Source organism: Thalassophryne amazonica, chromosome 20 (genome assembly GCF_902500255.1).
Source record: "Thalassophryne amazonica chromosome 20, fThaAma1.1, whole genome shotgun sequence".
NCBI classification, from domain to species: Eukaryota; Metazoa; Chordata; class Actinopteri; order Batrachoidiformes; family Batrachoididae; genus Thalassophryne; species Thalassophryne amazonica.
In genome coordinates, this window is record NC_047122.1 from 30,285,750 (window position 1) to 30,313,591 (window position 27,842).

The 27,842-nt window shown below is 40.5% G+C and overlaps 1 protein-coding gene across 1 annotated transcript; it reads right to left on the reverse strand.

Moving 5' to 3' along the window:
- On the reverse strand, nucleotides 1-26,530 carry LOC117502243 (claspin). Its single transcript, XM_034161293.1, has 24 exons — nucleotides 26,395-26,530; nucleotides 23,737-23,851; nucleotides 20,959-21,371; nucleotides 20,341-20,481; nucleotides 19,924-19,977; nucleotides 18,889-18,961; nucleotides 18,600-18,702; nucleotides 17,829-18,421; nucleotides 17,516-17,707; nucleotides 16,310-16,473; nucleotides 16,048-16,214; nucleotides 15,757-15,809; nucleotides 15,422-15,615; nucleotides 12,987-13,509; nucleotides 8,240-8,300; nucleotides 7,932-8,025; nucleotides 7,688-7,815; nucleotides 7,323-7,484; nucleotides 7,088-7,209; nucleotides 6,711-6,835; nucleotides 3,395-3,515; nucleotides 2,440-2,516; nucleotides 1,180-1,341; nucleotides 1-185 (listed from the first exon to the last, which is right to left on the reverse strand). The coding sequence occupies exons 1-24, from the start codon at nucleotides 26,419-26,421 to the stop codon at nucleotides 60-62; spliced, it is 3,990 nt and encodes a 1,329-aa protein (XP_034017184.1). The 5' UTR covers nucleotides 26,422-26,530; the 3' UTR covers nucleotides 1-59.
- Between the last annotated feature and the right edge of the window lie 1,312 nt (nucleotides 26,531-27,842).

The following is a 27,842-nucleotide window of genomic DNA, read 5'->3' on the forward strand; positions in this document are numbered from 1 at the left end:
TGTGGAAGTGGCTGGAACCATGTCCGCCTGCTGAAGACTTTAAGTCAGGTGCTGAGCTTTTATTGGTCCAGGAAGTTGAAGATGCTTCTGTGGAGACCTTTGGATTGCAGGCCAGGTTTGTGCTCTCTGCAGACCCTCTTAGCAGCTGGGTTCTCCACCTGCACCTGCCCCCTCTTCTTTGTCATCTGGTGCCAAACACATTCAGAGATTTTTATTTATTTATTACTTAAAAAAAAAAAAAAAAGAAAGGAGGAAAAAAACCCCCCAAAAAACCCCGGAACTTTTACAAAATAAGATTTTGACAAATACTGATGAATTTACTGCATGCACTCAACAGCTATGTGGTATTCAAAATAAGTTAATGCAGTTTTAGCTGGAATTCTGCTGCAAAATATTTTATTAAAAGGGCCTTTCCTTTTAATAAAATATTTTGCAGCAGAATGGGGGGGGGGGTTGCCATCGGAATTTATTTTACAACAGCAATGTGGGCTTTGGCTCCACCTAGTGTCACAAATGTAGACATCAGCATGAATAAGTTCATACGTCACAGTCACATGATGATAAAACTACAGGATCTCATTTTGGCCTAAATAAGGTTATTTGCATTTTAAAACTATTTAGAAAAAATCTGCCAGTGCAATTTGGAAGTCAACGGAATAAAAATCTCCCCCCTTCAGCCTGTGGCACTTCTTTTCTCCTCCTTTTTGGTGTTACTGTCAGCTGCGATTGCCACACACACAAGCATGCACGTACACAGAGGGCACTTGGCTTTTAATATATAGATTACTTAAAGTTTATTTAATGTGCATATTACGTCAGTGGCACTCGCAGACTCAACTTTGCCTCACCGTTTTTAGGACAAGTCAAAATCTTGTCCCACTTGTCCTATTAGGGTCCAAATGCTTAATCTCAAGGCCTGAAAAAATGTTTTTATTTTTTCCAATTCCTCCATTTGATGTGTGTCCAGTTTGTTGTATTTTGGGCCCACTGAGATATTCCTATTACATAGGTATATATGCAACACCGCCCCCCCCATCACCACTGGAGCAACATTTTAAAGACAGTTTTGATCATAGTTTTACCACAAACTGAACAAAATAACGCGAGGCAGCCAAACTTCATCGTCTCATCTGCTCCGTCTAAACCATCAGACCAAGACTCAAATTTACGTTTACTCACCTGTTTCTGAGGGGCATCTGCGTTTGAGACGTCCTTCTCGGGAGACAGCGTTTGAAAGAGGAATCCGCGGGTGTTTCTCGGTGCCAGAGGATTCCCCTCCGAGATCGACGCCAACTTCTGCAGGATGGACTGAGGCTGACTCAGAAGAGAACCCCGCCTCACCTAGAAGAAATGAATAAAGCATGAATCTCAGATTGATCCTGCACAAATCAAAGAGATTCCATAATGAACTTTAAATACCGCATTTAAAGAAGACTGGCAACATTCAGCCCAGGCTCATTCTGCAGGTTTTTGACCAGTATGCACGAGAGTTTTTGTTTAATAAAAAGACAGAACATCAAATACTACATCAAACAACAACAACAATCATCTATTACCATGTGACTGAAAACTACAAATTTCCTTCAGGTGTCAAAGTCAGAAGAATGTTCAACGCAAGTTTGTTGAACAAAGTCATCAACTGCAACTGACAAACAAAATTACTGACATGCACTGACGTTTGGGGCAATAGGGAGATGGCTGTCATTACATCATCAATAAATGCACAAGTTTATGTTGATATTTTGGACAATTGAAAGGATGTTTGGGGATGATGAAATCATTTTTCAAGATGATAATGCATCTTGCCATAGAGCAAAAACTGCAAAAACATTCCTTGCAAAAAGACACATAGGGTCAATGTCATGGCATAGGGTCAATGTCAATGAGCAGATCTGATTTGATGCAGGTGTTAATTTGGGGGATGAAAATTTACAGGGTGATTCCATAATTCTTTCCTCAGAATTGAGTGATTCCATATTTTTTTCCTCTGCTTGGTCTAAAAAAGTAACCGTTACTGACTGCCACAATCTTTTTTTCTTGATTTCTTATAGTGTTTCTTAAAGCCAGAAAGTTGCCATTTGAAATGACTTTAGTTTTGTGTCATGTCTGTGATCTGCTTTTTTTCTACAAAATTAAACAACTGAATGAACATCCTCTGAGGCCGGTGATTCCATAATTTTTGCCAGGGGTTGTATAAGCTTTGCTTCTACCTACACCCTTTCGGTTGCATGGGTTGACTGGCTGAGAAATCTGTTTTGTTTAATTTTGGGTTGCAAAGTTTTTTCCTTGAACAGAAATAAACTTGAACTTAAATTACAAATGCAGCTGCTGACATTTCGTGAAAACAAAAACAGGAGAAGTTGAGAACAACAAATGAACCTATGTGACATTTACAATATTCTGTGATGTTCTGTCCATCCTGCCACATTGACCACGTACCTGTAATGGTCCTGAGGACCTCTGGAAGGGGTTGAGAGATGATGGTGGTTTTTCTGGAAGACACGCTGCAAGGACGTCTGGTTTGAAAAATGAAAAAGTTCTATTAATAGTAATCAAGGCTCTGAATGCATGACTCACCATTGATGTTTGCTACAAACCTTTAAGAACTAGTTGAGGGAGTTAATACACCCAAAATTGCAATAATATTTTTTAAGTAACAAAAACAAAACAATAAAAAAATAAAAATACAGCCAGCTGAGAGATTCACCCCAAATATACCAGTTTAAACCAAACCTGTGTTGAACCTACATGTTCAATAAACTCTATATTAAATTAATAACAAAAATCACAAAAATTTATGGTATACATAATCATAAAAAGCACAAACATTAATAACTACACGACAATTTCAGAGTCGAGAAAAATGCGGATTTCGAATGAGTACTGTTGCCATAAGACTGATCTCAAAAATTAAAATATAACATCAAAGTTGTCATAGCAGAATGTTCATACAGACAAGCAAAGATGGTAACTCCTCATGCACTCATCTTCCTTGGACACAGATAATAATTATAACAGGCTAACATGCTTTGAAATATTCAAATTCACATTGTAGAAAACATTTTGTCAATTAAATCTGAGAACATCGAGTATCCAGGAACATAAATGAATATTCCATGCAGATCTTGTAGTTTCATTATTTATATCAGCGGCAACAGAAGAACTGGAGAATGAAATAATTAATTTTTGAAATCTGTGTGAACACAGAGCTATTAAACTGTCAAATTACACAACTGAGGACATCCTTTTTAAATCCATATTTTTAATCATAGCCCAGTTACTTTTTTGCCAACTGTGTTCCACTAGATCTGAGGAGAAATGGATAAAAATGTGTCTTGGCTTCATCTTGGTCATTAGATGGATATCGATGACGTGAAGTCTCAATTCAACCAACCTTTCTTCTGCAGAGACTTGGCAGTGAACTTCTTGGCCAGCTTCATAAAATGACTGTCTTCCTCTCTAATCTTCTCATCATCAGCATCCAAATCTTCCCCTTTCTTGGCCTTCTGCTCAGCCTGCCCAAGGAGACAAAAAACCAAAACAAAAACCATGACTCAACCACAGCATGCACAATCAGACCATCCGGTTAGAAGATAATATAAAGCAGTGTTTCCCCCAGTTTTATAGGTGGTGGACTGCCAGGCCAACAGGAACCTCCACCAGGCCAGATTCTGAATTAATTTACTTACGGTGCATCCAAAGTATTCACAGCGCTTCAATTTTCCCACATTTTGTTATGTTACAGTCTTATTCCAAAGTGGATGAAATTCATTTTTTACACTCAAAATTCTACACACAATACCCCATAATGACAATGTAAAAAAGCTTTTTTTTTTAGATACAATAACATTAAGAAACGAGAGCAGTCAGAAATTTCTGATGCCTGCCAATCTGGATCCGGATCACCTCTAAAGTTCAGTGGTGTCTTCCATGTCTTAAAATCTACATGTGGTGCAAATTTGGTGAGAATCCCTGAAGTAGTTTTGATGTAATCCTTAAAAACCTGCATAAAGTAAAATCCTGAGCCAGAATCTGGATCACCTCCAAAATTTAATGGAGTCTTCCATGGCCTAATATCTATCTGTGGTGAAAATTTCATCAAAATCTGTGCAGTAGTTTTAATGTAATCCCACTAACAGCCAGACAAATAAATAAATAAATAAATGCCAATGATTTAATTACATCCGCTAAGGATGTAAAAAGGGTTTTGCTTTGTTTTACAAACAACAACAACAACAAAAAAAAAACAAGAAATCACGTGTACACAAAGTATTCACAGTCTTTGCCATGAAGCTGAAAATTGAGCTCAGGTGCATCCGGTTTCCACTGATCATCCTTGAGATGTTTTTACAGCTTAATTGGAGTCCACCTGGGGTAAATTCAGTTGACGGGATATGATTTGTAAAGGCACCCACCTGTCTACATATAAGGTCCCACAGTTGACAGTGCATGTCAGAGCACAAACCAAACATGAAGTCAAAGGAATTGTCTGTAGACCTCAGAGACAGGATTGTCACCAGGCACAAATCTAAGGAAGGGTACAGAAACATTTGTGCTGCTTTGAAGGTCCCAATGAGCACAATGGCCTCCATCATCCTTAAACAGAAGACATTTGGATCCACCAGGACTCTTCCTAGAGTTGGCTCCCCGTCTAAACTGAGCGATTGGGGGAGAAGGGCCTTAGTCGGGGAGGTGACCAAGAACCCAATGATCACTCTGGCAGAGCTCTAGCATTCCTCTGTGGAGAGAGGAGAACCTTCCAGAAGGGGAAAGATGAATGCAGCAATGTACAGAGACATCCTGGATGAAAACCTGCTCCAGAGCGCGCTTGACCTTAGACTGGGGCGACAGTTCATCTTTCAGCAGGAGAATGACCCAACCACACAGCCAAGATATCAAAGGAGTGGCTTCAGGACAAATGTGAATGTCCTTGAGTGGCCCAGTCAGAGTCCAGACCTGAATCCGATGGAACATCTGGAGAGATCTGAAAATGGCTGCGCACCGATGTTCCCCATCCTACCTGATGGAGCTTGAGAGGTGCTGCAAAAAGGAATGGGGAAAAAAAACTGCCCAAAGATAGGTGCACCAAGCTTGTGGCATTATATTCAAGAAGACTTGAGGCTGTAATTGCTGCCAAAGGTGCATCAACAAATATTGAGCAAAGGGTGTGAATACTTATGTACATGTGATTTCTTAGAATAAATATGTAAAAATTTTGACAAAACATTTTTAATGTTGTCATTATGGGGTGTTGTGAGTAGGAAAAAAATGAATTTACTACATTTTGGAATTAGGCTGTAACACAGCAAAATGTGGAAAAACTGAAGCACTGTGAAAACTTTCCGGATGCACTGTATTTCAAATTACATACAGTAGTGTTCAGAATATTAGTAGTGCTATGTGACTAAAAAGATTAATCTAGGTTTTGAGTATATTTCTTATTATTACATGGGAAACAAGGTACCAGTAGATTCAGTAGATTCTCACAAATCCAACAAGACCAAGCATTCATGATATGCACACTCTTAAGGCTATGAAATTGGGCTATTAGTAAAAAAAAAAAAAAAAAGTAGAAAAGGGGGTGTTCACAATAATAGTAGCATCTGCTGTTGATGCTACAAACTCAAAACGATTATGTTCAAACTGCTTTTTTAGCAATCCTGTGAATCACTAAACTAGTATTTAGTTGCATAACCACAGTTTTTCATGTTTCTTCACATTTGCGAGGCATTAATTTTGTTGGTTTGGAACCAAGATTTTGCTCATTTACTAGTGTGCTTTGGTCATTGTCTTGTTGAAACAGCCATTTCAAGGGCATGTCCTCTTCAGCATAAGGCAACATGACCTCTTCAAGTATTTTGACATATCCAAACTGATCCATGATACCTGGTATGCGATATATAGGCCCAACACCATAGTAGGAGAAACATGCCCATATCATGATGCTTGCACCACCATGCTTCACAGTCTTCACTGTGAACTGTGGCTTGAATTCAGGGTTTGGGGGTCGCCTCACAAACTGTCTGCGGCCCTTGGACCCAAAAAGAACAATTTTACTCTCATCAGTCCACAAAATATTCCTCCATTTCTCTTTAGGCCAGTTGATGTGTTCTTTGGCAAATTGTAACCTCTTGTGCACATCTTTTATTTAAGAGGGACTTTGCGGGGGAATCTTGCAAATAAATTAGCTTCACACAGGCGTCTTCTAACTGTCACAGCACTTACAGGTAACTCCAGACCGTCTTTGATCATCCTGGAGCTGATCAATGGGTGAGCCTTTGCCATTCTGGTTATTCTTCTATCCATTTTACCAATAGCCCAATTTCTTAGCCTTAAGAGTGTGCATATCATGAATGCTTGGTCTTGTTGGATTTGTGAGAATCTACTGAATCTACTGGTACCTTGTTTCCCATGTAACAATAAGAAATATACTCAAAACCTGGATTAATCTTTTTAGTTACACAGCACTACTATTATTCTGAACACTACTGTAACTATGATTCCTCCCCCCAGCAAATGTTTGACAAAAGGATTACTTCTCAGACTGCATTAGTAGCCTTTTTATATGACTCATGTTGAAAAGAAGTGAACTTATTTAAATTTGTATCATGTCGTTAGAAAAGTGGAATCAACAAAGCCAATACTAATGCACATGGACTTGTTTTTAACGGTGTGTCAGTGAGCATTTAAACACAAGTCCATAAACTCACCTGCTCTCTGAGCCACTGTTCTCTCTCCAGTCTCTCCTTTCTCCTGTTCACCTCACTGTGATCCATATTATCATCTTCCTCCTCCTCTTCCTCTGCTCCTGTCCTGTCCACGTCAAAACCATCATCTGGAAAGAATGTAAAGAAAATCATTGCACTTTGAAACACAAAATATAAAAATGTAAAGTTGTGCAAAACCTACAGAACTTCTTTTATTGTCAAATGCACAAAGCCAATAAAATCCAGTAGCTGGTCAATATGAAACTGAACAGAAAAACTATTACAACAAAAAGGAAGAATATTTTCAGAATAAGAAGGAAAACACAGGAATTCAAACGAAATAATCAGTACCAACCTGCTATTAACTCTATTAAACTTACCCATGTTTTTCCAGCGGAAGCGACGAGCTCGTCCCGGTCCATCAGAATGCAAATCACCATCGGCTAGGTAGCGCTCCTGATATAGCCGGAGACGCCGTTTGTCATCGTCCAGCACTTGCTTCCTGTAGGAATGATGGCATGGCACTGTATTAAACAATAACACCAAGAAAGCATTCATTTCAAAGTGGGACACTGTGAATTAATAAAGCACCGAAGGTGAAAATAGGTCACTCACATGTGGATCTTGTTGACCTGGTCCTGCAGCTCCTCCTCAGAGGGAAGTTCATCAAGAATCTCCTCCTCCTCGTATTCACTCCCTCCATCGCCATCCTCATCATCGCTGCCCACGTCGCTGCCCGACAGCTCAGCTTCTGAGTCCACATAGTCTGTTAAACGCCTGGACAGCATGCGCAAATTTACCCTTTACACAGCTGCACGCCATTTTAACGAGCCACAGGACAAACTAGTCATCTGATTTAATGTTTGCACTCCACTGGTTTCTTTATTGTTCGGGTACCTGATTTTGGTCCTTTTCATTTATAATCTAATTTAAAACTTAGTTACTTCATTAACTCCAGTTCTTTTAATTTTCACACTCACATTTTCTTTTTCTTAACACGTCGGGGTGCAAACACAGCCTCCATTTCTTCTTCTTCCACCTCATTGTTTTCTTCTCCTTCCTCCTCTTCGCTAGCGTCTCCAGCTTCCTCGTCACCATCCGCATCCTCCTACAATGTGACAATTAATTTGCACGATCAAGTAATGATGCACAGAATGAGTGTCCATGCAGTGAGGACTCTTGGACCCAAACGATAACAGAGAGGGACCTTTGCAGAAACTTTACCTGCTCACTTTCACTTTCTATGTCTGAGAGAAGCTGGAATTCACTGTTTTCCTCCTCCTCCTCCTGCTGGTCTTCTTCCTCCGGCTGCTTTAGCCTTCATACAGAGAAAAACACTGAAGTATTTATTGCAATCTAAGCTTTTTAACAAATTGGAAACTGGAAAGAGACGTGTCCGTCCATTACCCCACACCACTTAAAAAAAACAAAAAACATTTTAAGTATGGTACACATTTTTTTATTTTTTGGAGGAGTGGTTAACACCTTACTGCAGAATCATTTTAAAACTTCACCAAATCGTTGTACCCTACCTTACTGTTTCTGGTGAAGCCACATGTGCATAACGTGACACTGCAGGTGAAGGAGACGAATCTAAATAATGAGACAAAGGGAAGCAACGTGATTCAAAGCACGCACACGAGTTAAACCACAACAGGGCAATGCTATGGTACAACAGCAAAATCTGGTCACATTTTAGCTTACAGTTAAAAAAATTTGCTGTTTGTAATGCCGTTACCGTAGAATTACCAAATACACAAAGGACAAAATATTTACTCACAGTTCTTACCAGTGTTGCCACACTAACTTTGAAAACTTACATTTTACAGTTACTTCATTAGCAGCTGCGGACAACTTGTTGGCAGCTGCTGAATGTAAGTACAACCACAATTCCAATGAAGTTGGGACATTGTGTAAAATGTAAATAAAACAGAATACAATGATTTTCAAATCCTCTTCAACCTATATTCAATTGAATACACCACAAAGACAAGATATTTAATGTTCAAATGGATAAACTTTATTGCTTTTATGCAAATATTTGCTCATTTTGAAATGGATGCCTGCAACACGTTTCAAAAAAGCTGGGACAGTGGCATGTTTACCACTGTGTTACATCACCTTTCCTTCTAACAACACTCAATAAGCGTTTGGGAACTGAGGACACTAATTGTTGAAGCTTTGCAGGTGGAATTCTTTCCCATTCTGCTTGATGTACAACTTCAGTTGTTCAACAGTCTGGGGTCTCTGTCGTATTTTGTGCTTCATAATGCGCCACACATTTTCAATGGGCGACAGATCTGGACTGTAGGCAGGCCAGTCTAGTACCTGCGCTCTTTTACTACGAAGCCACACTGTTGTAACACGTGCAGAATGTGGCTTGGCATCGTCTTGCTGAAATAAGCAGGGACGTCCCTGAAAAAGACGTTGCTTGGATGGCAGCATGTGTTGCTCCAAAACCTGGATGTATCTTTCAGCATTGATGGTGCCATCACAGATGTGTAAGTTGCCCATGCCATGGGCACTAACACACTCCCATACCATCACAGATGCTGGCTTTTGAACTTTGCACTGGTAACAATCTGGATGGTCTTTTTCCTTTTTTGTCTGGCAGACACGACGTCCATCATTTCAAAAACAATTTGAAATGTGGACTCATCAGACCACAGCACACTTTTCCACTTTGCATCTGTCCATTTCAAATGAGCTCAGGCACAGAGAAGGCAGCGGCGTTTCTGGATGTCGTTGATGCATGGCTTTCGGTTTGCATGGTAGATTTTTAACTTGCACTTGTAGATGCAGCGACGAACTGTGTTAACTGACAATGGTTTTCTGAAGTGTTCTTGAGCCCACGTGGTAATATCCTTTACACAATGATGTCGGTTTTTAATGCAGTGCCGCCTGAGGGATCGAAGGTCACAGGCATTCAATGTTTGTTTTCGGCCTTGCCACTTATGTGTAGAAAGTTCTCCAGATTCTCTGAATCTTTTGATTATATTATGGACTGTAGATGATGGAATCGCTAAATTCCTTGCAATTTAATGCTGAGAAACATTGTTCTTAAACTGTTGTAATTTTTTTTCATGCAGCTGTTCACAAAGTGTTGATCCTCGCCCCATCTTTGCTTGTGAACAGCTGAGACTTTTGGGGATGCTTCTTTTATACCCAATCATGACACTCACAATTAGTGTCCTCAGTTCCCAAACACTTATTGAGTGTTGTTAGAAGGATAGGTGATGTAACACAGTGGTAAACATACCACTGTCTCAGGTTTTTTGAAATGTGTTCCAGGCATCCATTTCAAAATCAGCAAATATTTGCACAAAAACAATAAAGTCCATTAGTTTGAACATTAAATATCTTGTCTTTGTGGTGTATTCAATTGAATATAGGTTGAAGAGGATTTGTAAATCATTGTATTCTGTTTTTAAATTACATTTTACACAACGTCCCAACTTCATTGGAATTAGGGTTGTAATAAAGTAACTAGTAACCTAACTCAGTAATCAGCAAAGTAACTATTAGTTACTTTGCTGATTACTCAATCTAAGTGAAACAGAGTTAGATTACTAGTTACACTGCTTATTAGTTACAAGTTGTCGGCAGCTCCTAATAAAGTAACTGCATAAAGCTGCTAATGAAGTAACTGTATAAAGTAAATTTTCAAAGTAGCTGTGGCGACACCGGTTCCTCCACATATTTCCATTTCAGAATTCTTCAATACTTAAATTTTCAAACTTTGTAGATTTCACCGTCCAAATAACTACTCATTTATTGAAAGAAGATAATTAAAAATGTAGCTGTAAACATGTACTGTATGATACACTGTGGAATATCGTCATATAATGTGCCAAGCTATGGCATATCACATTTAGTAGAGCCTAAAATTTGTATCAGCACCCCTGGGTAAGTAGGCTACTCTACACTCACAAATCTATTAAAGAGCATTTTCATGTGACCTCATAAACCTGGAATTTTCAATTGAAATTAAATTTATTTTATTTATATAGCGTCAAATCACAGTAAAGTTGCCTCAAGGCGCTTCACACAAGTAAGGTCTAACCTTACCAACCCCCGGGTGAACTCCGCTATCTTGAAGATATCGATTTTTCCACTCCACTAACCCTTTTCTAGACTGGTCTCTGTTCTTAGCATTCTAACACATCATTGTGAATTACTGTTGTGTCGTTGACTGCCACAATAGGTCAGACAGAAAGACGGACCTGCATTACTATAAGCTGCCAAAAGGTGATTAGGAACTAGGGCGCATCTTGTGAAAAATGCCGCAAAGAAAGGAGACGTCTACAGCTAGCATGACTGCAACAAAATTTTGATGGGAAAAACCTGGATAACATGTGTACGCTCTGCACATTTCGTATAAGGTAAGATTAAGATGTGAAAGGAAAGAAGTTTGAGAGACTAATTTTTTTTAATCCATTTGATCGAAATAAAATCATTAAGTACATTAATTGATTTTCAATTAAAGTAAAAAAAATGAGCAGTAAAGGAAGGAGAAAAGAATAGTACATGTGATCAGATCCGTCTCACTACATGTAACCTATTACTTGTGTACAAACTCAAACCTTAGATTCCATCAGGCATTTGTGCCCCACAGTCACTGACATTTTTCAGCTGACCCAGCACAGACACTCCCCATCCAACCTGATGGGGCTTGAGAGGTGCTGCAAAGAGGAATGAACAAAACTACCCAAAGACAGGTGCACCAAGCTTGTGGCATCATATTCAAGAAAACTTGAGGCTGTAATTGCTGCAAAAGGTGCATCAACAAAGTACAGAGTAAAGGGTGTACTTATGTACACGCGATTCCTTAGTTTTTTATTTTTAATAAATTTACAAAATTTTCCAAAAAACACTTTCCCCATTGTCATTATGGAGTGTTGCAAGTAGAATTTCATGGAAGAAAAAAAAAAAAAAAAAAAAAAAAAAAAAAAATTTAGTCCATTTTGGAATAAGGCTGCAACATAAAGTGGGGGAAAAGCACTGAATACTATCCGGATGCACTGTACTAAGTGCTGTTGTCTTCTTAAGCGTGCAGTGATTAAACAAATGTAGTTCAGTGCACTTTGGCTTTTAGGTTTGTAGTTTGAAAGAAAAAAATAAGTTAACCAATTCCATTTATTCTTCTAAACTTTCTGGATAGAGGGATACAGGCTGGTATCCACTCTAGTGGCCTTTACAGATGCTCAAACACACAGCACGTTGGCCCCACCTCCTGTGGAAAGGAGACAGAAGAGCTGACAGCAGCAAGGAGAAGCAAAAAACTTGGACACATTATTTTAAAAACCAACTTTTGAATGTTTTGAACATGTGGGCATCCTTGCACAGCCTCAAATGTGCATCACTCCCGGGATGTGTGCATTTGTGCATCGTGGGAGTGGCGCACATTCTGCATCCCAGGTATATTTTATATACTGTGTTGAGCCTTGCTGATTCTGCTTCAGGACTGTTTAAGTGCAAACCCTGAAACTGGTTATACGTATCCAAGCTTTTGCAGTTTTTCCAAGTCTGCAGATGTATAGGGGCTAAGTGAAACTAATGAATAATTCACAATGTCCATGTACCTAACACTAGGCAGTCAACGCTCACTCGCCAACAGCGCAAATGTTGGCCACCACCAACTCATTTCATTTTCATCTCATATTGTGACCTTGTTTCACTGCTTAGTCCATCTCTATATCTTGCTGCTGTCTCACAAAGTTTTGCAACACTTTTGCCATCTGAGAGAGTAGAAACCGCGCTTCCACGATCTTGTTTAGTCGGCAATGCCTCTGAGACGGCCAAACATCTGGCTCACATGCATAATACTGACATCAGGGAAAACACTCCATTGGTGACCAATGTGAACACACTAGTCAGTTTCCACCGATTCACCACAGAACCAAATCACATGGCTGCACATCTCCGCTTGGCTCAATACAACAATATATTTCTATGGACCAAACATTTTATCTGAATTTTAGGCCACATTTTAAATTGCAATGGAGTGGCAAGAATCTGGAAACACTAAAATTTATCCATATCCAAATTTCCTTTTTCCATCCCTATCCAGACCTGGAAATTACTAAAATTCCATATTGTGTAGGAATCATGATTAAAACAAAATAGATCATATTTGATGCCATTTAACAACATTTTAAGGTCAATTTCCTGTGGACAGGTTTCCACAAGTAATCTGTGAAAATCTTGTGAAAAATTAAACATTTATGCATTCCAAAAAATAATACTTAAACACGCACACACATCTTTCCAGACTCTTACTTGGACTAGGAAATTTGCCCGAACAAAGCCCCAGCAACTGGTCCATGGTGTTTTCTGTGTTTTCATCATTTTCTCCATCCTTGATCTTCCCTGTTTCCATCTGCTGAGTTGTTGGAAATGTTCCTGAGCACAATCCGAGCAGCTCATCTTCCTGTGTTGTCCTGAGGCCATTTTCTGTTTTTCCACTCTCAGAAAACTTCTCTGCTGACCCAAACACACCCGAGCACAACCCCAACAGCTCGCCCATATTACCATCCATCGCATTTTCATCAAGGCTGTCCAAGATCAGCTGCCTCTTGTGGGAGCGAGGACCAACATTAAGGAAACCATCTGCGTCGAGTAACTGGGAATGGGTGTCATCTTCCAGAAAGAAGCGACCTCCTTGGGAGTCTCCCCCAAGCCCAGGTCCAGGAGCCCCTCCGCCCAGTGGCCCTGAGTCAGCGCCTGGTGATGGAGGTGCGTACAGGTCTTGAGAGTCTTCAACGGGAAGGCAGAGAGAACGCTCAGAGAGCTTTCCCGAACTCTAAAAAAAAAACAAAAAAAAAAACAGGAAGGGAAAATAAAACCATCACACAGGAACATCAAAGAAAACAGACCATTTGTACTGTGCAGTGTCAAACCTGGAGGCTTACAAACTGGAGATTCCAAAATAAAAGATTTTCACATTTTAAATCATTACGTCATCACGCGATTCTTCTAAAAATGTATTATTCAACAAAAAGCAGACCACGTCAGTGTCCATGATGTGCTGGCAAGCCAGGTCTGGCAGCACTCCTCACCCCAAAAAGATCCAGTCATCACGCACAGGTGTTAGCTGGTGGTGCTGCTCTGTGTGTAGGCTGCCACTGGTGCGCTGTCATAAGCTGTGGACGGCCTCAATCCTCTCTGCAAGTGAGTGCCACTCCTCTGGCCTTATGTGGTCCCCATTCCTGCTCCTACGACTGAACTGGACCACCACAGTCTCTGTGCATTGGGTCATTGTTGCTTCAGGCACATTCGGCTCTCCCAGTGTGCCAAAAGTTCCAAGCAGATAATGCATGCTTCCTGGATCTTCATGAACCAAAATTTGTACATCATCCGAAGCAACTTCATTCATTTTCTAAACCCCCTTTTTTCAGTTAAGGATCACACGGGGTTGGAGCCTATCCCAGTGGTCAATGAGCAAGGGTGGGGGTGGGAATACACCCTGGACCAGCCATCACTCTACCGCAGGGTTGACACACACAGAAACTCATTCACGCTCTCACTCACAGCTACGGTCAATTTAAGTGGAGCCCAACCAATATATCGGTTGGCCAATATAACAGCCGATACCAGTCTTGTACGAGATTACTGGTATCAGTGTTATTTTTGCCAAGATAACAACAATGCAGAAAAACATATGGCTGTTATAAATGGTGCAATTATGTAGACTGTTTTCCTGGAGGTGTGGTCCAAAAGCATTGTTTACAATGCTGTCAAGCATGGCTGGGACTGTCAAGCATGGCTGGGACTGTCAAGCATGGCTGGGACTGTCAAGCATGGCTGGGACTGTCAAGCATGGCTGGGACTGTCAAGCATGGCTGGGACTCCCATTGCCACTTGGTCACATTAGCTTCAAGAGACAGAGGCAAAGTGACTAGCAACCATTCATTTTTAAATCAGAGTGGTACAGCGACAAGAAGCAAGTGGTCACTATAGAGCCAGCTGGGCAGGGTCAAAATAGACAAGTCCATTTTATGCAAATGCTGAGCAAAGCGACCTGGCAAGTGCCAATCTAAGTGAAAGCAGCATGATGGTTGGTTGGTTGGTGGCTGTATGTATTGTTAATTCTAAAATTCATGTTTGAACTGTAAAACATCAAGCCTCAATTACATTTCTTTGTTATAAGAGTTTTTAAACTAAATGTTAAAAACCATTGGCATTTGTTAAGTGTATATCAGCAGGTATATCTTCTCCCCCCCAAAAATCCATATTGGTTGGTCTCAAATTTAAATATTCTAGTTCACCTAACCTGCATGTTTTGGTCAGTGGGAGGAAGCCAGATCTTTTGGAGGGAACCCAAACTAACACAGAGAAACCATACAAACTCCACACAAAAAGAACCAAATAGGAAGGGAACCTGGGTCCTTCTATCCGGAGCAACTTCCTCCCTTTTATTGCCAGCTTGATGTTAGCTGGGGACCAGTCTGCTGACAGGTGACTGGTAGCAGCCAGCATACTGTTATTCTGCTCTGTTTACTATGAATATGGCTGTCACCAATATGAAGCAGTTCGTCACATCATGTGAAAGTGGTCTACAGTTGATTTAAATCAAAACTTACTCGCAAAAAAAGCATGACAATCTATGAAAGTTACAGCCCCTTTAGTGGCCTCCTGAGGCTCTGCTGTTCATTGCACTTGACAAATCAACGTGGTCTGAACTGAGGAGGTGGGGAGGGGGAGTTCCATCTTACTTTTGAGGCAGAGCCAAGGAAGCTGGGCCTGAAGAGACAGGGAGAAGGGGAGCGGAACACTGAGGAGTTGGACAGTCCCCTTCCTGCAGCACGCTGATAATTGACAGGCTGGTAGGAGGTAATCATGGATCCAGCAAGCTCAAAGCTGCTATTGTGACTGGTGTCTTTTACCAAGAACAGAGAGTCGTCCTCATCTAATGGCAGGGGTGAGAATAAAAAAGAAAATGCTCAATTCAGATAATAAATGTGAACAGAACTGCTCATATCACCACGTTCAAATTAATGTCACGTAAAACAGGACAAGTAATCAATGCGGAGTTGTTGATTTTACTCACCTGTCTTATTACTGCTATCCTGCCCAGACGGCCCCGACCTTCTTACTCCGTCACTGAAAGGACACCACGTGAAATTTTACTACACAGTAATTAATCAAACTGCAAATACACAATTAGTGCACTACGACATCCCGAAATGAAGCTGTTAACCACTTTGTCTGGTCATAGTTTACCAACAATGGTGAGGGAATGAGCGACTTTTATCAGTGCATTTCTTCATGACATGTCCTTCCAATTTTCTGGGAGTAAACCTAAGGGCACATGCGCAGCCACAAACCCAAACACATTTACCCGGTTCGAGAGCAGGAGCTGCCAGGGAACAGAATGAGCGTGCCATCTGTGTTAGCGAGATCACGAGTGGGCGAGGGCTGATTCAGTGCCACAGGAGAAGGGCTTCTGACACTATGGACCACGCTGCCTTCTTCATCCTCGTCACCCCCCAGTAACTCATCTAAGCCCTGTGGAATGGGAAAAAAGGACATATATAGGGGATCAAAGTTTATTTTACCATCACAGAAATGCCCGAAGCAGCAAGAAAGGTAGATCCTCTCACCTCATCTTCCTCAGACTCAGTCATGTCTTCCTCCTCCTCTTCTTCTTCTTCCTCACACACTTCATTGTCCAAGCGATGCAGTGCGACTTTACGTGCCCTCTCGTCCTTTCTCTGCAGGGCCATGGCAGACTTTAGGCGTTGCTTCAGAATGAGCAGCTTTGCTCCTGTGTAAAGACAGCCAGAGGATATTCATGTCAGAAAGCAAACAACCCGGTCTGGATCGGCTTTCTGTAGCCATGCCAACAACTTGAATCTCTTAATAATGTTTCCAAACTGTCAGTGATTGTTTTCACATAGTGTCAATGAACACGTGACTCCTTGTGTACACCACTGGGAGAGAAAATCAATAAAAATCTGACTTTAAAATTATTCTCATTCAAACTGGAGCTGCAACAATTATTAAATGCCAACTATTTTAATAGTCAGTTAATTGTTTTGAGGGCTTTTTATGTCACAATTCTACGATTTCAAGTTCTTAAAGGCAAATATCCTCTGGTTTCTTTCTTCCTCTCAATAAGCAAACTGAATATCTCCTGGCTAAGAACAAAACAACATATTTGAGAAAACGATCAACAAATTAACGGACAATGAAAACGTGAAATACTAGAGCTCTCGATAAAACTCTATTATAGCTGCATGAATGGAAAATGTTCACCAGGTGGAGATATTACTCCATTTCAAGAACCTTGAGCATCAGCTGCTGTGGGAAACCATCAATGATGACCAACATGTTGCTTATATTAGTGAATGTAAGGGCCCCACCCCAATCTTTGTGTGTCCTGGGAAGAGACGAAGCTATGTTTCCTCCATATTTTTTCCATGAATTCATTTTTAATTTTTGGCACATTATATATTGCTTATTGTTATTTTTTTAATTTGTAAAACCAATATTTTTATGATAAAAACAAACAAAATAAAGTTGAATGGAAGGTTTAAAGTAATCAGCAAAATGTATGATATACTGGTACATTAACCACTAATCAGAAAATAATCAATAGGCAAATTACCAAAACTCAGCAGAAAAAAAAGAAAAAGTTATTTGATTAATCCATGACAAAAAATAATGGTCAGCTGACCCATATAACAGTGGGTGGGTTAGCAGAACAAACCATCTTGTGTTCTGTTATCCCGTATGAAGTCTCAGCAATTGAAGCACTAGAGAAAATATTTTCCCGCAGTATGTGCAGCTACCATGCAAATTCATACCAGGTTTAGTGGCCACAGGCTCCTCCTCCGCCGCTTCCTTTACTGTGACAGTGACAGACTCTGTGTGCAGTTCTTCTTGGCCCGATGATGTGTTGTCTTTGCGAATGATGTTGAGCTGCATCGTACACTCTCCTTTGGCCCGTGCAGGCTGCCTAATGTGACGGAGGTAGCGCTCCTTCAGTGCCTCCACGCCTGATTGAAGAAGAGAGGGAGATGTGGTAGTTTATCCAGACCTACTGTGAAAGCTTATGGTTGATCACCCGGTTTGTTATTTTTTAAACTTTGCTGTCCTCAAAACGTAATTATGACTAACCTGGATTAGGCTGTGGAAGCTCCAGCTGGACAAAGGCTCCTTCGTCCGCACACAATTTTGCAACAGGTGGAGGATCCAGTCCAAGTTCCTTCAGTCTGGATAGTTTGTCTTTTTTTGTCTTCATGGGTTGCTCTTTCCCAGTTGGATCAGCATTAACACAGTGAGGTGCTAAAAGCTCAATAGCCTGATATGCAGTACTTTCTACCCGGTTTTCAGAAACAGCTGTCGCTGAACTCTGGCCATTTTCTTGAGCTGCAGAAAACGTTTGTTCTTCTGAGACAGAAGCTGGTTTTTCTACATCACATGATGTCACTGATTCCTGCAGACTCTCAGGGAGGTAAAGCATAGGAGCACCTTCGTCCTGCTCAGCATCTGGTGACACACTTTCTTCTCTGACCTGGATGAGGTTTTCCTGTTGTGGAGATGAGGTGGCGGCAGGTTGAGGTAAAGTCTGGATATTTGCAGATGAGAGATCCAGAGAGGAGGGCACGTCTTTTTCTGCAGATGGCTGCTGGGGCTCACTGGGTGGTTCAGTGGGAGGTTGAGGAGGAACCGATGGAGATCTCAACATCATGTCTGAATACTTCAATGATCTGAAGGTCAGAAAATGATTTATTTATTTTTTTTAAGTTCACGACAAGGTAAACGCAAACTGCCAAGACTGATTTCAAGACTGTAATGATATGAAATTAAATGGCACTCAAAAATGCTACAGACTTCAGTAGTCAAATTAATAACTGAGGATCCTGCATGTTTTAAGTTTATCTTTACTTCAACAAAGCCATGGCTGAACCCTCTGGTCGGACTCTTTTCTTAAAGAAGTGATCGATGGTCTTTGGCTTGGGGATGTGATATGGCAGGCCAAGTGTAGACTCTAGGAAAAGACCACAACATGGAAATATTAGATCCCACTTCAAACAGGGATTCAAATTAGAATTCAGAGAAAAATAAATGCAGAGTTAACATTTAGTGAGAAATTTTAAGCAGGTAAAAAAAAAAGAAAAAAAAAAAGAAAAGGAAAACAGAAACATAAAACCAACAAAGTGTTTTTAAACTAAACCTCTGATCAGCCTCTGAGATTCACTGTGGAGATGCTTCATAGCTTCTTTGCTGGCACGTGCAGCTTTCCTCTCCTAAAAAAAAAAAAAAAAATTATACAAAAGCGACGAGTGACAAAAATAACAGCCATCAAGCACCGTTCTGCTGCCTTTTGAGGTTTAAAATGTATCCGCACCCCAAATAAATTCGTTAAACCAAAGTAAAATCAAAGCAAAGTGTAAAACACACTACTTTTATTTGTACAATTAAGAACTGAAATCTGCTGTCGCTATAACCTCTGTCAAGTCAATTATGTGACTACAGCAGATACAGGAGAGGTCGGCCCGATGCAAACTCAGCCCCATGTGTGAACTGGGCCCAATGTCGCCAACTGAACGCCCCCCCATCCCCCCTAAAAATCAGTCTGCCCTGCCTTCACTGCACATGCATCATTTCAGAGAATCAGCAGTGATTTACCGATTATCACCTCGTTTCTGCTTCAAACTGACTTTCAAATGATATAAGAGGTTTTACTTTGTCATCTGATGGTTAATAATCACATTATTCCCTTTGATCGTTTTGGATGTAGAGTCAGACTCATTCGTGCTGCTGCGGCGCCCTGATCGCTCCTCCGTCTTATTATGAAATAATGCTGAATTTATGTGGAAAGGATTGCTGTACAAAAGCTTCAGATACCATTCGGGCATTCGGTCAGCAACACTGAGGCCAAACCTATCCTTAACCTGAGCAGAGTTCTTATCCTAAGCTGTGTTCTCTTTTGTTTCCATTCTAACTGATGCTAAATCTTACTTTTTAAAATGGAATTTGGTAAGGAACTGAGTAGATTTCTGAGGGAGATTAGTTTTCCTTTCCTGTTTTATTTAATTATATAGTCATCTTTGTTCCATGGTAATCATACTTTGCTGAAACACCTCCACTTGTGTTTCAACTCATATGCTGTAATCCCTCTAATTGTTCAAACATGAAACAAGTGATTTGTTTTCGCATCATGTACGACCGAGACATTACTTGGAGGTAAAAAATTAAAAATGCATACCACACGTTTGTGTTTTCCCAGTGCTTCATCTTCTTCCTCCTCCAGCACAGGTTCCTGGAGTAACATTTAATAGTGATCAGACAAAGAATAGCAGACAAGAGCTAGAATACCCTGAATATCTAACACAAGCTTCCATAATTGAATGAATGTGAGAATATCTATCAACTAGCTAAGCACAGTGGTAACATGAGCGAGCACATGCGCGCGCGCGCACACACACACACACACACACACACACACACACACACACACACACACACACACACACACACACACACACACACACACACACACACACACTTCCTCTTAAGGACTATTGCACATACGCACAACGTTTGACTTTATGTGACAATAACTGCTATGCTAAAATGACTGAAGGAACAATATAAATTGCAGTTATTCATTGATCGTTTTTACCTTATGTTTTTTGAGCTTCTGCTTGACAGCAGCTCGGATAGCGTCCAAAGAATCTTCATCATCGTCATCATTCAGACCATTATCAAAGAGGTCGGTGTCGCCGAGTGGACAGCCACTGTCATTCTGAGGCAAAGGAGTTCCCTGTGGGGGATTATTCAAATATCATCACAATATCAGGAAATAATCCTAGATTACAAGTACAGAAATACAAAGTTTTGAATTGATGATAATATACATTCACTGCTTGTAATTTGCTAGTCAAAAATCCTGGACGAGTAAAACTTAATAAATATATATAACTAACAATCACATGGCTCCAACACATCATTCACCCAAAGTGTAATAAAAAAATCAAAATTTTGATAAAAAGTACAAGATTACAGAGTTCTAAAGCTAACATGAAGCTGACATGTAATTATCTAGCTGTTGCTATGCAATAAGCCCACACAGAAATCAGCAGTATTAATGAAGAAGGGGTTTTTCAGAGCTTCAACTTTTGCAGTTTTGTAACTTTTCTCAATGAAATTGTAATTCTACTCTAAAACAGGCCCCTTAATTTTCTGGGCATTGAACAAAATTTTCAGGAGGATTGGTGAGAGAAGAACAAACAGCAGGTACCTCAGCCATTTCAGAGAACCTCTCTTTCTTCTTTAGCTTTTCCATCGCTTTGTTCCGCTTTTCCTTTTTCTCATGGCGCCTCTGGCTCTTCTGTCTCTTCTTCACCGCTTTTACTTGTTTGTCCGTCTCCTTCACTTGTCCACATTTCTCTTGCTCGGGCTCACTCTCGTCACTGTCAGCGGGCCCGCGGGTTATTCTCGTGGGTTTCTGCGTTCTCCTTCCTTTCCTCTCGCTGTTCTCTCCTCCTTGCCCAGACGCCAGCTCCTCGTCGCTGGAAGCTGGCAGGACCAGCGCTTCAGCCACATGCATGCTGTTCTCGCCACAAGCATCCTCTGCCTCACTGTCGCTGTCTTTAATGGTGTTACGACGAGGCTTTCTGTAAACTGCAATGTCTTCATCGTTGTCATCAGTATCTGAAAGCACAAGCATCATTAGTAACAGTCCTACAGCATAATCTTTGTGTTATATTTTCTGAGAGAAATGTTAAAAAAACGACACACGCGACAAAGCTGAATGAACATGCACGTGTGCGTTGGCAGCACTCAGTTCAAAATATCTGATTTCCACATCAGGAATTTTGTATTTTCTTGCACAGTGACTGCTGTAATAACACATTAGACAACATACCTTTCTTTACATTTCGGTTTCTTAACGGAACTGAGTGCATGCTGTTGAATGTTTTTTTTTTTTTTGGTGTTGTCCTTAGAACAGCAAGAAAGCAAATCAGGAGACTAAATGTCCTTGACACCTTTGCACTTTGACTGCATGGTAGTCAAAAATTACATAATTTCGAGTTCTGTCTTCCCACTTCAGAGGTACATCCAATACAGGGTAATTGACTCAGTTAGGCGTCTTAGCCAATCAAGAGTCAGCAGATGCCAGATGCGGGCAAAGTTGCTCTAATTTTGGAAAAAATTAATTAAAATTATTGATTGCATTAATAGGGTCTTAAAAGGAAATTGTTTGCATCATGCGTCATGCTTAGTTATGTTACGGGGTAACATATGTCACATGTCATAGGATCCAATGGACGTTAACTTTTTTTAACCTTTACTTTGCAGACCAAGCATTCAAAACTATTCCATTTATTAATCCTATTAACTCAACCAATAATTTGCACCACTTTTTATCAAAATTGGAGCAACTTTAACTTTTGACCCCTTTACAAACTGAAATGGACTTTTCTCACAATTTTTGCTTTTTTTTTTACCCCACTAACTCCATAGAATTCAGCCATAAATGGCCCAAACTATACATTTTTGTAATCTTTATGATCAGACAAATAATATGGAACACCTTTCAATATGACTGAAGCATTTTTAAATTTGACCCCTGTGTAATTCTTCAATTGACCCCTACCTGGCCATCTATTGAAAATTCGAGTAGATACTCTGCTTTTTCAAAAGAGTAATGTCTAAGGAGTATTTGTGCAAAATTTGGTGGTTGCATCACCATTTGTAGGATTCCTCTGTAAATATTCGCTTATCTGCTGCACTAGTAGGGCAGGGAGAGATGTAAATGGCGCAGGGCAGGGGTTCTCCAGGAGAGGAGTTGGTGACCACTGCCGTGAAGCAGGTGAAGTATTGCCTGAGGATACACTTATCTATTCACGTGCCTGGCAGACCGCCAAGCCAAAGAGGACCACCACCAGGACAGATTTTTATTTTTGGAAATCATTTGACAGTCGACTTATTACTTATCTAACGGAAGGTCCTCTGGCAGCACTGCAATGCCACGTTAAACAGCCTATCCATTCATTCACTTTCTGAACCCACTCACTCACCTTCAATCGCTTATCCGGGATCAGGTCACGGGGCAACAACTCCAGCAAGGGACCCCAGACTTCCCTTTCCCGGGCCATGCTGACCACCTTTGACTGGGGAACCCTGAGGCGTTCCCAGGCCAGTGTGGCGATATAATCTCTCCACCTAGTCCTGGAGCAGAGGCTGTACTCTGAGCTCCCCATGGATGACCGAGCTTCTCACCTTATCTCTTAGGGAGACACCAGCCACCCTTCTAAGGAAGCCCATTTTGGCTGCTTGTACCTGCGATTTAGTTCTTTCGGTCATGACCAAACCCTCATGACCATAGGTGAGAGTAGGAACAAAGACTCATCAGTAGATCAAGAGCTTCGTCTTTTGGCTCAGCTCGCTTTTTGTCATAACAGTACGGTAGAGCGAATGCAATACCACCCCTGCTGTGTCGATTCTCTGGCGAATCTCATGCTCCATTGTCCCCTCACTTGTGAGGGGACAATGGAGCATGAGATTCGCATGGGGTCTTGCTCACTTGTGAGCAAGACCCCAAGGTACTTGAACTCCTTCACTTGGGACAAGACCGCAATCCATAGCCTCAGATTTAGAGGTGCTGATCCTCATCCCAGCCCCTTCACACTTTGCTGTGAACCGATCCAGTGAGTGTTGGAGGTCACAGGCTGATTAAGCCAACAGGACCACATCATCTGCAAAACATTTTCTGTTTTATGAACCCGTTTACTCTAAGTGTCATGGGGTGGGATGGGGGGGGTCTTTCAAAGTGGGAGAAAGCCGCAGAGCCAGGAGGGAACCCATGGAAACACGAGGAGAACATGCAAACTCCACAAAGGAAGAACCAGGCCAGAAGCACAACTGCACAACTTGATCACTGGTTTAGAAAAACCCTGCATTTCACAGAAAATTAATCTGTGAAATTATCATTTATAGCTAGAGAGATATCTTGATAGATATATAGATGAGTGCCACTGGGCCTGAAAAAAAAAATTGTCTGGGAAACACTGACCTGGATGCTCGTCTCTGTTTGGTGTCTGGGTCACCATCTCTTCAGCTGGAGAGCCCATTCCACTGTCAGAGTCACTCTCTGCTGTTGTCTGAGCCACCGCTAGAAGGTCCTCACCCTGGGCAAAATAACACAGAACAGAGTTCACTATTTTGCAATTTATTCATCTATATTATAATAGCCAAGTGGCCTCTGAGTGCATGGTTGCGTGTGTATGGCTTCGATCACGCAAACACTAGGGAGAACTGACATTTGCTGTTTGGTATGCTTCTATATTTTGGGTCAAGGACAAATACAGCAAAACCGGAAAGTTGAGAGGACAAATACTTTTGAAGAAATTAGCAATTTTAGCTAACCAATAAACAATGGATGCTGTGCTGCAATGCACCATGGGAGCTCAGGGTTTGAGGGTTTAAATGTTATTGTGGTTCATGTTAGTTTAACAGTGTTGTCAGTGTTATTGATTTTTTGTGCTTTTGTAGCTCAATTGATTTAGTCAGTTTAGATAAGTCTCAAGTTGCTATTACCATGAGTGACTTAAATTTTATGAGTGTAATGTGCAGTGGTTTTAATGTCTTCAGCCACTGTCTTTGTTTATCAAATTAAAAGCACCTGCTTACAGCAGCTGTGCGTGCATGCATTTTGCTAACTACTTCCTGGACACATACGCCATTCCTGCAGAAGGCAGCAAGTCATTTTTATATTAAAAGCATAAGTGTGGGGAGGGACTAAGTTCAACATAAGTGCTAATATAATTGTAAATATGTTAAAAATTCATGGATGACACAAGAAAGTGACAACACTTATTTCCATTGTGGTCCATTTAAAAATCAAATGACAAAATAGAAGTAGAAATAAAATAATAATAATAATGATGTATATGATAACAAGAACATAAACAATTTATAAATACATTAAGACCATAAATTAAGATTTAAAAATTACACAATTAGTAGGAAATAAAAGGGTTGAGTTCTTCTTCTAAAAACTGTTGAGGTCTAAGGTTCTAAAAACATTCTGGACTCTCACGTCATTCCAACTCCTTAAACAAGCTTTGCTTAATTTATTACCACCCTTACCACAAAAATGTCAGCTACCTATTTTATAAACACTACCCAATCTAGAGCCCATGGATCCCCATGGGCAACATGCTAGCATATATTTTTTTAAGGAAACCGTGTTCCTCAATATCTGCGCTGTGACAGGACATAACATCAAATTTAAAATTTCACTTTTCTCCATCTCTTTCCACTACTATGAGGAGTTACTGTGTGTAATCAAGTTTCTCCAGTCCTGTCTTGCACATCCTTCTGATTTAGCCTTTTGTGTAAAATCTTCATTTATTCTGTCCATGCACCTTCACTCAACCTTCACTCTCTTACTTTCTTATAAATTCTTCATTGACCTACTGGTCCCTTTTCATCACATGTTCAAGTCATCTCAACTGACTTTTCCTTCACAGCTTTCTGACTTCTGCTGTATACTACCTCATATTATTTTATTACCCTCATTGCGATGTGTAAAGGAGCAAATGTAATGGATATGTCTGTATGTTCAGAGTGATTGCTTAAAAAATGCAGAGCAATTTCAATCAGACTTGGTCAATAAACCATCCTCTTACAACATAGGTCATGTCAAGGACATAGGCCAATGTCAAATCACATGTCATGTACCATTTGTGTCAATATCTTAAAAACACAAAGGGCAATGTGAATCAGCCTTGGTGGATAAACACAGTGGACCATCCTCTTGGAACACAAGTTACATCAAGACCATATGTCAATTCAGCGGTTATCAACTAAAATCATCTAAAACTCATTGGGTGACCATATCTCAGGAACTAGATGACATATTAAGTTAGTCTTGGGGCTAATAATGTAAAGTGAGGACATCAAATTAAGCAGCACCAAGGCACTGCAATCATCCAGATGCCTTGTTTTGTAATCCCACTCATCACCTCATATTTAGCACATGCAAATTCTCCTAGACGCCCATCCGTGATCATGCCTTACATGCATTATCACTGGTCTCACCATTGTCTTATGAAGCTGACATTTAACCCTTGCATTGATTATTTGGTCACAACACTGCAGATATGACACCCTTCAAATGGCACACGGGCTGCTCAATCTGGCAACATTGCTGTTACGACTTCTTTGCGTTAGTTAAAATAAAATAACAGAAATCACCAAAAAGGTAATCTTGCTGCAAAATCTACCTCAAATACGGAGGCCAACATTAAACCTTTAAGCAATCAAATGGCTTTCTTTTGTAAGTTCCAACAGTGAGTGGCGCCTCGCCCTGAACCAACAATGGAAGGGGACATAGATTAGCCAGTTGACCTGTTTAAAATGTTTAGAATAAAACTAGCTATTTTATTCCTTTGTGACAAATACGTTGAGGCAGATTTTTGCATTTTGCTTAGGTACGACATGTTAACACCGATTAATAAAGTAAAAAGTTTCTGTACATTAGTGTGTGTGTGAGACCAGGCCAATCACTGCTAATTCAAGCTAGCAACTTTGCTAACTTGCTAATGCTAACAATACGCGCAAATGGGGTGGATTTAAAATACATATTTTTTACACACAGTTTAGAAGTCGCTTTCTGTATAGTGTGCTTAGCATGACACTCAGTGACTTTTAAAAATATTTCTCTTACCCGCCGCGGAGAAAGAACCAGGCTCATTTTTGTCTGTCCGCTTCCTTAGTTTGTAAAGAAAACAGGTGTTTCATCCAAATCTGACAGCCGCTAAAAATGTCTAAACGTCTATGCCTGTGTGACAAAAGCTATTTTTTAACTTTTAAATCACATTAAGATAGTCTTTAACAGGACCGATTGTCCTCCTCCCGCCTGATGTACACACACCTCGAAGGTTTAAGCTTTCGCGCCCCGTGACAGCTGGGCTGAAGGCTGGTCGTCGCAGAAGTGTCAATCGTCCCGTCCACGCTTTCTCATTGGTCTGTCACGAGGGTTTGTATCCTCCCACTATGACGACACCAGTTTGGATGGGCGGGGATTCAGGGGTTCCCTGCCAGGAGGAAGGAAGGAAGGAAGGAAGGAAGGAAGGAAGGAAGAAAGAAAGAAAGAAAGAAAGAAAGAAAGAAAGAAAGAAAGAAAGAAAGAAAGAAAGAAAGAAAGAAAGAAAGAAAGAAAGAAAGAAAGATCTTACTTCTCAAATAAATGAATAACTCAATTCATATCATCAGTGAATCTGCAGATAATTTTTGACGGCTCTGTAAAATACCGTAAATAATTAAAAATTCACATCACAATATTCCACAGTCCAAGGATGATGATTTCAAATGTATTGCCCAAACAGCCCAAAACCAAACTATTCAAATTTATGGAACCGTTTGATGTTTGGCAGTTGCTTAAGAAAGATTGATCATCAAAACATTATTTATTTATTTATGTGTGTACAAGCAAAGGTGGTCTTGGTGGCCACCAGGACCCTGTGATTTATGAGAAGACTTCACAAGCAATTTGATAGGCCTCTTTGTCTTTATTACCATACAGGGGTGGTGAGCAAGTGGTCATTGCACTTGGTTTCAGTGCGGAAGGTTCCTAGTTCAAACCCCACCCCTGCCACATTTCTCCACGTAATGTGGAGTTGTGTCAGGAAGGGCATCTGTCGTAAAACGTGTGCCAAATCAACATACAGATCTACCTCGGATTTGCTGTGACGACCCCAAGTGCAAACAAGGGAGCAACTGAAGGGACTTACTTTGTCTTTATTACAGTGCACTGGAGATGCAGGATATTGTTTTCACTGGCGTGTGTGTGTCTTTAGACAAGATAACTTAGAAATGGCTGGACAGACTTCAAACAGTGGAAATATTTCTTGGATAGATGTCTAGAGGTAATTAGATGTGGATGTAGTTTGGTCAAAGGCCAAGGAAAACATGGTCAAAAAACATTTTCTTATACTACATATATCTCAACAACCACGGTGCCCAGATGGATGAAAATTGGCCTGGATCTTATGTGTTTGGATAGCATTGGTAGTTTGGTCATTGGTCAAGGTCAAGGAAAATATGGTCTGAAAAACACTTTTTAAAATTTTTTTATTGTTTATCTCAAAACATATATATATATATATATATATA